The sequence below is a fragment of the Populus euphratica genome, unplaced genomic scaffold (genome assembly GCF_000495115.2).
Source record: "Populus euphratica unplaced genomic scaffold, PopEup_1.0 scaffold1138.1, whole genome shotgun sequence".
NCBI lineage: Eukaryota > Viridiplantae > Streptophyta > Magnoliopsida > Malpighiales > Salicaceae > Populus > Populus euphratica.
The window spans coordinates 37,398-49,199 of NW_011500990.1; the positions used below are offsets into that span (position 1 = coordinate 37,398).

At 31.2% G+C, this 11,802-nt stretch overlaps 1 protein-coding gene across 1 annotated transcript; it reads right to left on the reverse strand.

The window, feature by feature from the left end:
• Window positions 1–5,038: 5,038 nt before the first annotated feature.
• On the reverse strand, window positions 5,039–8,754 carry LOC105116976 (alpha/beta-Hydrolases superfamily protein). The gene is made up of 9 exons (XM_011014500.1): window positions 8,384–8,754; window positions 8,105–8,181; window positions 7,842–7,947; window positions 7,440–7,532; window positions 7,274–7,339; window positions 6,605–6,750; window positions 6,197–6,305; window positions 5,759–5,823; window positions 5,039–5,519 (listed from the first exon to the last, which is right to left on the reverse strand). The coding sequence occupies exons 1-9, from the start codon at window positions 8,609–8,611 to the stop codon at window positions 5,372–5,374; spliced, it is 1,038 nt and encodes a 345-aa protein (XP_011012802.1). The 5' UTR covers window positions 8,612–8,754; the 3' UTR covers window positions 5,039–5,371.
• Between the last annotated feature and the right edge of the window lie 3,048 nt (window positions 8,755–11,802).

An 11,802-nucleotide genomic window follows, 5' to 3' on the forward strand; every position in this document is an offset into this window, starting at 1 on the left:
ATATATATATTTTAAAAAATATATTTTTAAAATAAATGAAAGAGTTAAAGAGGAAAAAAATGATTTATGATAACTATTCTTTATTTATAATATTTATAGTACAAAAATATTAAAAAAATTATTTTTCTTTGGCTTGTATAATAAGTTTGAAGAACAAAATAGCATAGGAAAATCTAAAAAGGTTCCAATTTTTAGTTACTAGTCTCAACATGATATTTAGAAATATATTAAAATTATTAAGTAATTAACCTAAAAAAAAATTAAGTATGTCTAAATTATTAGATGATATATTTTGATCTAAAATTCAAAATACATCAAACTTATTAGATAATTAATTTCAACATAAAATTTAAATAGTTCAAAATTATTAGGTGATCAATCTTAATATAAATTTTAAAAATAAATTAAAATTGTTAGGTGATTAGTTTGACATAAAAATTAAAATGGATCTAAATTAGAAGATCACCAACCTCAATATTAAATTTAAAACTAAGTCAAAATTGTTAAGTGACCCTAACCTTAACAAGTAATTTAAAATTGATGCAGGAAAATATAATTGGATTGATGAGTTTTGTTTTGAAATAAAAATATTAATGAGTATTTACTTGAAATAAAAATGTCATAAGATTAATCTTTACCTATTGATCTAATATATTTTTATTTAATTTCTTAATTTTTTGAATTTAATTCTAGAGAGTAGCATTTAGTTGAATTTATTAAATTTCATAATTAATTTGATTGATGTGAGGCATATTTTTAAAATCGTTCAAGGAATAGGTTTATTTTATTTTAATTTATTATTCATTATTTTACACTTGCTCGCATATTGCTTAAAGTAAAGAAAATATGCATAAATACTAAAAAAACCTAAAGAACTTCATACAATGATTGAATAGATATAGAATTATTTTAAGATTTTCTTATTGACCATAATGCCCTTGATGTGTTGCAGGGATCTCCGTGAATAGAACAGCTACCGACAAGGGCGTCTTTGATCGGGTCGTATGGGAGTGGGGCGGGGATCGTCGGTGGGGGCATTATTGTCATTTTGGATGGTGGTTTTAATTGCCAGGCATAGTGGGGGATAGCTGGTGTCACGTGAGGTGAGCTTTTGAGAACGTGAACCAGAACGGATCCACTCATTGGCGTCCCATGAGAAATGAAAATAACCTTTTCTCTTTTTTGTTCTTATAGTTTTTCTTTTTAGGGAATCAGAAAAAAAGAGAGCTTTAAAAAAACGAGTGACAAAAGAACCTATAAAAGGAGTATTATTTTTTAGAAATAATTTTTTTTTTTTAATGTATTGGCCTGATGATTGGGAAGACAATCTTCGAATCACCATAATTATTTTTATTTAATTTGTATAAATATATCATATCAATATATATATATATAAAAATATCTTATTTATATCCATTCGAAACAACAAAACTAAATAAATCTTCCTCTAGTGACTTCCACCAATTTATATCTAATATCTAAATTTTATGGCTTAGTTATTCAATTTTTAATTTTAAGTTGATTTTAAATTAAATTATATAATTTTTTTTTAATTTTAAATCGATTTTAAATTAAATTATATGAAAATTGATTGGGTGATTAAAATTTTATTTTATTTTTTAAAATTTTAAAAAAATATTATGTTAATTTTTTATAAAAAATATCTTAAACCAATATTATTTTAAATTAATTTAAATTAATTTAAACTAATATTTTTAATTTATAACTTGAGTTTTAATGCATGTTAAGTGATTTAGATAAATCGAGTTTAATAGCATTATTTAAAAAGCATATTTAACATGATAATATTAAGTATATTCTTAATTAAATTTTAAATATTTTGGATTTAATATTTTAAAAGTAATTATATTTTAAATTTTAATTATTTGGACCGAAGCTGACTATTGAAAACACCCCCAACAAAATTGAAATCTTGAAAAAAAAAATTGCGTCATTTATTCCCCGTAATCGGTGCTATGGTCATGAATGTCTAAGTTTATATGCTCGTACATGAAGGTGGTCAGTAATTCCACCGCCAGGTGCGCCTGACAAATGGTGCCAATACATTTTTGGTGTTAGGTTCCATTTATTTTGCTTTAATGTCAGACAGGGATGCTATAACTGTGGGACGGACACGTTTCAATAGATACAAAACGAGAGGGCCTCTCAGTGTCAGCTGCATGTGCTGTACACCACTTCTGTTGTCACTCTCAATTATATTATGAATTTTATCAATTAAGTCACAACCTAGCACAATATAAGAAAAATAACAAGCACAAAATTACAAAGATTTCAAAAAAATTAAATTAAATTAAATGGAAATCCTAAAAAAATTAGAAAAAAATTATTAAATATAATATTTAATTTCTTAAACTAAATAAATAAATAAATAAGAAAAAATATTTTTTTCTTAAAAACCACATGAATCACAAACATACCCTACATTTTATTTATTTATTATATTATCTTGTCAAGTTCTTTGTATAATTCAAGTCCAAGCGTGTATATTTTATGCACCAAGTGGTGTGGATTTCAGGAAGATAATGGAGTTTTAGCATTTTTTTTTTGTCTAATACACTAAAATAATATCAATTCGAAGAAAACTGGACAAAAACAGGAGCATAATAAAGACCTAATTGAGTGAGTTCTAAAACATTTGGCATCAGATTGATGTATTTTACAGGTTTAAGATTGAATTAAAAATGAATATATTGGTTTAGAACTAAATTGGGTTTTCTTCTTTTTGAAAGAAGAGGGAATCTAACATCAGCTAAGCTGCTTTTTGGCTTCTCCGAAATCTTTTTCATGCTGCATTTTGCACAAAAGAACAACATTGTTGGGAAGAAAGAGAAGAAGAAAGCGCCGTTAGGACCTTTGACTTTGATGACAAAGGAGCTTTGTGGGGAGGGCTTCAGCCACCAAGTGTTTTACTTTTTATTTTTGTTTTAATTAATATGAATATTTAAACTAATTTACATGTAAGTAATCTTATAAATTTTTAAAATTAACAATTATATAATCTATAAAGTAAAAAGAGATATATTTTTCCCTACAAATAAAATATATTTTTATAATTAAAATCTATTTTTTTCAAAATAGTTCCACTGGACTCTTTTAATTTTACAACTTGCTATCCTATTTGTCTAAATAAATAGGCCCCTGTTCTTTTTTTTTTTTTTCAGAGAATCACATGTAATATTTACAACTTGCTATCCTATTTTTCTAAATAAGTTCTGAAGAGTGTTTTTTTTTTTTTACTGTTACTTAGCGAGAAAACTCCAATATCAAATGGGATGATAACAGACTGATCACATCAGACTTAAAAAAAAAAAAAAAAAAAACAAGGGCATGATGTCACATTTCTTTAAGTAATTGTTAGAAAGAAAGAAACATATGGTTACAGTTTTTCCAGCAACTCATACTATTGGAAGCAAGCCAATCCACCAAGAAAATACATAGCACTATTGGAAGCAGATAAAAGTCTATTTCTTTTTATATTTAATTTTTTTTAATTATTCTTTTTAATTTTTAATTTTAAAATATATATTATTTTTAAATTATTCTTTTAATTTTTAATTTTAAAATATATATTAATATTAAAACTAAAAAAAATATTATTTTAATATATTTTTAAATAAAAAATAATAACTAATTCAATACAAGCAAACTTTAAAGCGAAGAGAGGATGTGGTCTGGTAGTGGATCTTCTGTCATTGGTGATGTATCCTTTGCACCGTTCAAAAGTGATTTTTGAAAGGGTTAATCGAAACCAAAACTATATTAAAAAAAAAAAATTATAACATCACTTTAAAAAGATTTAATAAAATATTGTATTTTATTTTATTATATTTTTAAACCATAATATTTACTAAATATTATTATTTCTAAGCGCAATAAAATAATTATCATGTTTTATAATAGTAATATTTAAATATAAAGTTGAAAACTTAATATCTTAATATGTAGTATTATTATTAATCTCGTGGCTAAATGGATTAACTAATTGATCCAGTTATATAAATTGGTTGGCTAATTGATTTAGTTATATAAAATCATAATTTAAGAACTTTTTTTTCAAATATTTTTTTTATTTAACTTATAGATTTAAAAAACATGCTCCAATTAAAATCTTAAAAAATTTATTTATATAATAATAGTTATTTTTGTTTTTTATTATTAATGATATAATCAATAATTTCAAATAGTTAATTGAGTCTATCATAACTAGACTAGACAAAAATCCACTCAAATAGATCAAACAAATACATTTTTAACTAATAGAATAAGCTTAGTCTCAAAAGAAAATAAAAATCATACCAACATGATAGCTAAAAAAAATAAATAAATTAATATGATCATTTAATTGCACACAAATTCTTACAACAGTTTTTGAATATTGTTTTTTTAAAGTTACCATGAAATTATTATTTTAATCATTTAAAAATTTTATAATTTTTTTTATGAAACAGTTAGTTGGTTAGTCCCTAGTTTAATCGTTAGTTGGTTAGTCCCGAGTTTAATCGATGTTATGATTTATAAACAATGTCACAATTTACAACATTCAAAAGCATATTATGCTGCTATGTTAATTTGCCAATTTTTATTTTTATTTTGTAGCTAACTGTCTAATTTGTCTTACGATCACTCCGTAAATGCTTTTACCGACAAGAAACATAACCATGACGGGGAAAAAGAGGTGCAGCCCCGAGAGCTTAGCGAATATTGAAAAAAGGTCGACGAGGGTCAACTGTGTCAAGGTAAAGGTTTGGTATTGCCAGGCTAAAACCAGCGTAGGATATTTCCAACTTTTCTGAAAGAAACCTCATTGTCTACATAGCCAAACCCTTGAACCTTAGCATGATAGAGATGCAGTGGGCACTTCAGGAGAAAACCAGGGGTATTTGCCTTTGGCCTCTACTAAAAGAAAACAAAATGAACTCCATTTTTAGGCACCCAATTAAAGTTACAAAAGACTATAAGAGATCAGCTGTCCAAAAAGATGATCCGGTAAGCTGAAAGAAACAAACCAAACTAAAGCTGGCATTAAGTTCACATGCTGGTTACTGATTGACTCAAGGAAGAACAACAAAACCAAGCCATCATTTAAATTACAGTACCCGAAAACTGCTAGATGCCATAAATGGTGAGAAGACATTAATTTTTTTCAATGGCCTGAGAAAAACAGCTTTGTCTTCTCTTGATTGGTTTTGTCAAGAAGCACCCAGCTACTATTAATCGAAAAGGGAGAAAAAAAAGGAGCAAACTAAAGCTGAGCACAAATAGACACTGGAAATGAATGAGAACAGAGAGAAATATGAAAAGCATAAAGAATACAAGGTAAAAGATAAAAGAACGGGGAGAAAACACCAGATCAGTTCCAAGGATCATCCCAGCCTTTGGGTCCATCTCTTTTAACAAAATCAACAATTGCCTGGACAGCTTCTTGGACTCTGTTCGAGAGCGAGTGGTTACCATGTTCAATTTCAACTTTCTCCGCACCACCCATCACTCTGCACAATCTGAAATGTGTACACAAACAAGCATTCAAGTCACAAGTCTCTTTCTGTCGAAAGCACTTGCATTCACGCAGATATACAGCAAAACATGCCCAAAGTCACTACAATAAGGTATGTTTTACTTTGGTTTTTAAATGTCCATGAAAAAAAAAAAAAAGACCAGTTATTGTTGGCTCTATAGTGGCTTCAGTGAAAACTCCACACAAGCGAAAACCATCCAAGATAAAAGTTTCTGTTTTCACCTTTCTACCAGAGCTTTCTTGTCAACATACTCAGGGACATACTCATCAGCCATTGAAAAGATAACCTGCACAAGAGATGTGGCTAAGTTTTAGGTAATAACAAAGCAACAATATGACAGCATGCTTCTTGAATTGGTAGTTTAGTGCTGGAGCAGACACAGCACTATGTTCATCAGTTGAAATTGGTACCACTGGGCATAAAATATTGATTGCAAAATCTTAATGATTTCATATGACCCTTCATACTGCATTCTCTTTTAAATATCCTTGCATTCTCTCTTAGATACCCCAATGGCAAAACTGGTGAAATCATGATACAAAAATAAAGAGTCGGTTCCTTGGTCTAAGCTGCAAACACTTTTCAATGATGCCCCTTTGCAATGGCATGCATTACAAGCATATACCACGAAAAAAAGAACAGAGTAGGAATATCCCTACCTGGCAAGGTGTGTTGCTCATGTGACCAAGTCTCATTCTCAGTTGGTCATCACTAAGATCAGAACTGAACAAGTCATCATCCCCCATGTAGGCACAAAGCGAGTGATACCTGCAAAATGCTTTATTTAGTGACAAAATATAATCCAGTTCTGTGTGGAGAAAAGGTCAATAAAGGTATATAAAACATACATGTGAAGGTGTTTTTTTTTTCTTTGGAACGTGAAGAATTTTTTATATGAAGGAAATTGAGCAGTTTCACTAAATGGACTTCCATGGCATCTAAAGATTTTAAGCACTCAGGACAAGCAAAATGGCAAAACCAAGAGAGCACATGTGATCTCTGAATTCTAGGGAATATTCAATTATATTTTTTAACACTAGCATGGTTGTAATATATTGCATGCCTACCTATAAGCAGTTATTGGGGCAGAGGGATCAGCTTCCTTGGGCATTAATTCTGAGCTCTGACCTTCAGCTATCATAGTTGAAGCCAGGTCTATCATGGCAGCTGTTTCAGGAAGAGTTGCTCTATACTCCCGATCACTAACTGGAGCCTAAACATTGCAATTGGAATTATAAGCAAAAGCTGCAAGTGGGTGCACCATGCTAGGCAGTTGCAAGAAATAAAATGTTACCACAGAGATTATAAAAAGTTCACGTCCAGCCAATGGTAAAATACACATTCTTTGGTATCAAGATCATGTTGATGTTTAGTTAAACATAAAAGCTATTTGAGCATAGAAAAGTTACACAAAATGATTGCTCACCTTTAAGTTACACAAAATGATTGTTCACCTTTAGAATCATTGAAGAATGAGGCACGGTACTAGTACCGAAACCAGTTTAGTAACTTAAACCTAATGGAAAGATCAAAAGATACAAATCTGACACCCAACTAGGACACAAGACTAAAACTCAAATAGTTTATCTGCCAAATGAAAATCATTCAACATAGGGACTTATCTATGCATCAGTGCAACAACTTATGAATCACTTTCAGGAACTTGGATATTGAAGTGCAATAGGTTTTTATTGAAGTAGAAATGATAACTCAAACTAAATAGGGCCATAGAGTACCTGTAAAATGGCAGCACGGACTGCTCGGGAGCACGCAGCATTTGTTCGCATGTAATGCACAATATCCTAGATTCATGTTAAAACAAAAAAGAAGCTAATCTCATATACAAAGAAAGAAGCGATATGATCCGTTCAAGTTAATTGTGAAAAATCAATCAGAATTCACCTGACAGCCAGTACTGTGCCCAAGTAGTACCACACCCTCAGAATCTTCTTTGTTGATCAAATAACTTATCAGCTGATCAAGTTCTGAGGCATCCTTCAAGAAAAAAATGAAAGAATATCTTAAAGTTTAAGCAGCAATATATTAAATTCTAAAACCATGAAAAGACATAATCGTGTATGCGTGTCAGAAAAATATTAATCACTAGGGTACGTATGCCAGATTTGGATTAATCAGTGCTTCATTTCATAAGATGAGTTAGAGTTTGGTCCAAGAACAATTCAACAGTCAAAGTTGGAGCTTTAACTAAAACGAAACAAAACAATCCAATCAACCTAGGAACCCTGTATAAAACGGAATCAGATTCATCCCATATCAACATGCACTTGAAAAGAGAGAATGTACTTGTTTCAAGCTGGAGGTGCCGTATCCGGTATACGAGGATGACATAAGAAGCTGAACAAGTGACCATTTCTCCTTATCCAAAGCAATGGCAAGAGGCTCCAAGTATCTGAAAATCAAATAAAAAAATAATCATAACAATACATCCTAACATAAATTTTCTGCCTTTTGTTCATAGCAACAAAAAAATAAATCTCTATCACTTTAATTAAATGAATGCATTAATAATCTAAAAATCAACAAATTATATATTAAACAATACATACTCAGTGGCTAGAAAACCATCAGTCAATCCACCAATAAAAATGACCTGTTGTTTATAATCACCGGTTTTAAACGCAACCTGCAGAGAAGTCAATCGAAAAATCAAATCCAAATGCACAAATTTAAATTTCTTGAAGATTATTATAAACTAAATGTGATGAAAATTGATAAAATAATTGAGCTAATTACGTGTTTCAATTGTACAAATCTAAAAGAGACGCATCGGCTTTTTAATCAAATTTGATTTAAGAGAAAATTGAGAGAAATTAATCAAATCTGACCTGAATAGGTTTGGGTCCGTACTTGAAAAGCACACCACGGAACTGATTCTTGGCTTTGATAGGTCCAGCATTGTATTCACTGGAATTATTCGTCATTTTCACGCTGCCAGATCTATTTGTTCGGCCACGAACAATACCGGAAAACCAGGAAGTTGCCGTCGAAGAAGGTGAGGAAACAGCCGTAGAAGAAGAAGATGCTGATGATGTTGAGAAACTCATATCAATCATTCTTTCGCTGCCATTTACTGTTTAATTCCGTTTCGAACAACGATCTATTTCTTTGGTTTTCTGTTTTGAAACAAGAAAACAAGAAACTGATTTGTTCTCGGCTGTTTGGTATTTTTCTTTTCTTTTTTTGAAAAAAAAAATCCGCCAAATCACATTTCACTCGAGATTTCTACCATGAAATTACTATTTTATTATTAAATATTATACTATACTTTTAAATACATAGAAAAATCAATACTATGCATATAAAATGTTTACACTATAAATTACATTATAGATGTTCAGAGCATTATAAAAGGCATTACTATTTTTATTAGTTTGACAACCAGATTTAAGAATATTGTGTAAACATAATAAAAAAAAGTTGAGCAAAAAGTGATCCCACCATTATTGTTGCCTTTTGGAACGATAGCGGCACAATGCTTGGCTGCTAATTTTTGGATTGGTAGGGATAATTTTATTATTGATTTTTGAATTGATAGTGACAATTTTTGCTGTCGATTTTTCGATCGATAACGCATAGTCTTTGTTGCCGATCTCTCAATCAACAACGATACGATTTTTGCTGTTGATTTCTGAATCGACAATAACATTGTAAAACCAAATAAAAATTAGTGTTGGACTTGCCTATCCTAGGTGAGAATTGGAATAGGTGAGAATTGGAATAGGAACCAACCTAAGATAACTTAAAAGAGGGATAGGAATCAAAGATATCCAACACCTAGACACCTCCTCTTATTCAAGAGGGGGTTATAAATGCAAGGAGAGAGGGAGGGAAGAAGGCAAGGTTGGACAATCGTTGGTTGAGTGTTTATTTGTTTCACATATTTGACACACAATGTTTTTAACAGATTTTAATTGACCACTCTTTTTTAATTCTAGTGCCTCGACTTTTCTAGCTAAAGATACAAACTTGGCTTGGAGGTCATGATCTTCCCTAAGGTTGTACATACCTCTACTAGATGTATGAGGTTGAGCTTTACTCAGTGTCTCATAAGTACCCGCGGTGTCCCAATTTTGAGCATTTTCTGCTAATAAGTCTAAGTACTCCATTGCTTCATTAGGGTCTTTATCTTCAAAAGTTTCATTGCACATCAATTCAACCATTTGCCTATCTTTAGGTGTTAACCCCTCATAGAAATGTGAAACCAATCTCCATTTTTTAAAACCATGATGAGGGCAAGTACCAAGCAAGTCTCGATACCTATCCCAACATTGGTAAACTGTTTCTCCTGGTTTTTGAGTATAAAGTGGTGATTTGTCTTTTGAAAGAGTTCGTTCTATGAGATGGGAAAAACTTTTTTAAAAATTATTATTGCATTTCATCCCAAGCACGAATGGATCCTTGTCTTAAATTTTGTAGCCATGTTTTAGCTTTATCTTTTAATGAAAAAGGAAAAAGCTTTAATTTGATGGTTTTCATGCTACAATTTAAATTATTACATGTGTTGCAAACCTCCTCAAATTCCCTTAAATGCAAGTATGGATTTTCCAATTCCAAGCCATGAAAAGATGGTAAAAGTTGAATAATGCCTGGCTTAAAATTAGATGCATCGGGAGAAAAAACTATGCATGATGGTGCACTTGTTCTTGTGGGATTCATATGGTCTCTAAGTGTTCTGACTTTGTAGGGTATTCTCATCATTTTCAAAAAATATAGCCGAAGAAGATAATCAATCACTTCATAATGAGAATAACCGTGCTAGAACACTTAGAGACCACATGAATCCCACAAGAGCAAGTGCACCATCATGCATAGTTTTTCCTCCCGATGCATCTAATTTTAATTTTAAGCCATGTATTATTCAACTTTTACCTTCTTTTCATGGTTTAGAATTGGAAAATCCATACTTGCATTTAAGGGAATTTGAGGAGGTCTGCAACACATATAATAATTTAAATTGTAGCATGAACACCATCAGATTAAAGCTTTTTCCTTTTTTATTAAAAGATAAAGCTAAACCATGGCTACAAACATTATTTGTAGGATCCATTCGTGCTTGGGATGAAATGCAATAATAATTTTTAAAAACGTTTTTCCCATCTCATAGAACGAACTCTTTCAAAAGACAAATCACCACTTTCACTCAAAAACCAGGAGAAACAGTTTACCAATGTCGGGATAGGTATCAAGACTTGCTTGGTACTTGCCCTCATCATGGTTTTGAAACATGGAGATTGGTTTCACATTTCTATGAAGGGTTAACACCTAGAGATAGGCAAATGGTTGAATTGATGTGCAATGAAACTTTTGAAGATAAAGATCCTGATGAAGCAATGAAGTACTTAGACTTGTTAGTTGAAAATGCTCAAAATTGGGACACTGCAGGTACTTGTGAGGCACCGAGTAAAACTCAACCTCATACATCTAGTAGAGGTATGTACAACCTTAGGGAAGATCATGACCTTCAAGCCAAATTTGCATCTTTAGCTAGAAAAGTCGAGGCACTAGAATTGAAAAAGAGTGGTCAATTGAAATCTGTTAAAAACATTGTGTGTCAAATCTATGAAACAAATGAACACTCAACCAATAATTGTCCAACCTTGCCTTCTTTTAAGGAATGTCTCCATGAACAAGCTCATGCTTTAAAAAGTTTCCAAAGGGCCAACCATAACCCATACTCCCAAACAAACCCATACTCCCATTTAAACAGTTTTCAAAGGGCCAACCATAACCCATACTCCCAAACATACAACCCTGGTTGGAGAAATCACCCAAATTTCAGTTGGAAGAGTGAGAACAACAATGCACAAGCTTCACAACCACCATTTCAAGCACACCATAATTTTAAAAATTCTCATGGATATGCACCTCCTTATGCTCCACCTCCTAGAAGAAATCTTGAGGAAACATTGCATGCATTCATTGAAAAGTAAGAGACAATCAATACTCAACTTGCTCAAAACATGACAGATTTTAAAGATACTCTTGCAAAATTAACATCTACTTTTAGTTTCCAAGAGAAAGATAAGTTTCCATATCAACCACAACAAAATGCCAAGGGGCAATACAATGCAAATGCAAGTAGTTCCGGAAGCCAACACATGGATCAAGTCAAATCAGTCACTACTCTGCGCAGTGGTAAGGTTATTGAAAAACCCTGTCTTGAACCTTGTGAGAAAGATGATGAGTCAATCTCTGAGGGTAAGGAAGGGGTTGAATTTGGAAATTGCAAAGAAAAGACTGATTC

Excerpts from the sequence above, each read along its gene's own strand:
- LOC105116976 (XM_011014500.1), bottom strand. The coding sequence starts at position 8,611 with ATGATTGATATGAGTTTCTCAACATCATCAGCATCTTCTTCTTCTACG. Across the intron at positions 8,182-8,383 it reads ACGGACCCAAACCTATTCAG|GTTGCGTTTAAAACCGGTGA; the intron begins GTCAGATTTGAT and ends ACTTCTCTGCAG. Across the intron at positions 6,751-7,273 it reads TCCGTGCTGCCATTTTACAG|GCTCCAGTTAGTGATCGGGA; the intron begins GTACTCTATGGC and ends TGCAATGTTTAG.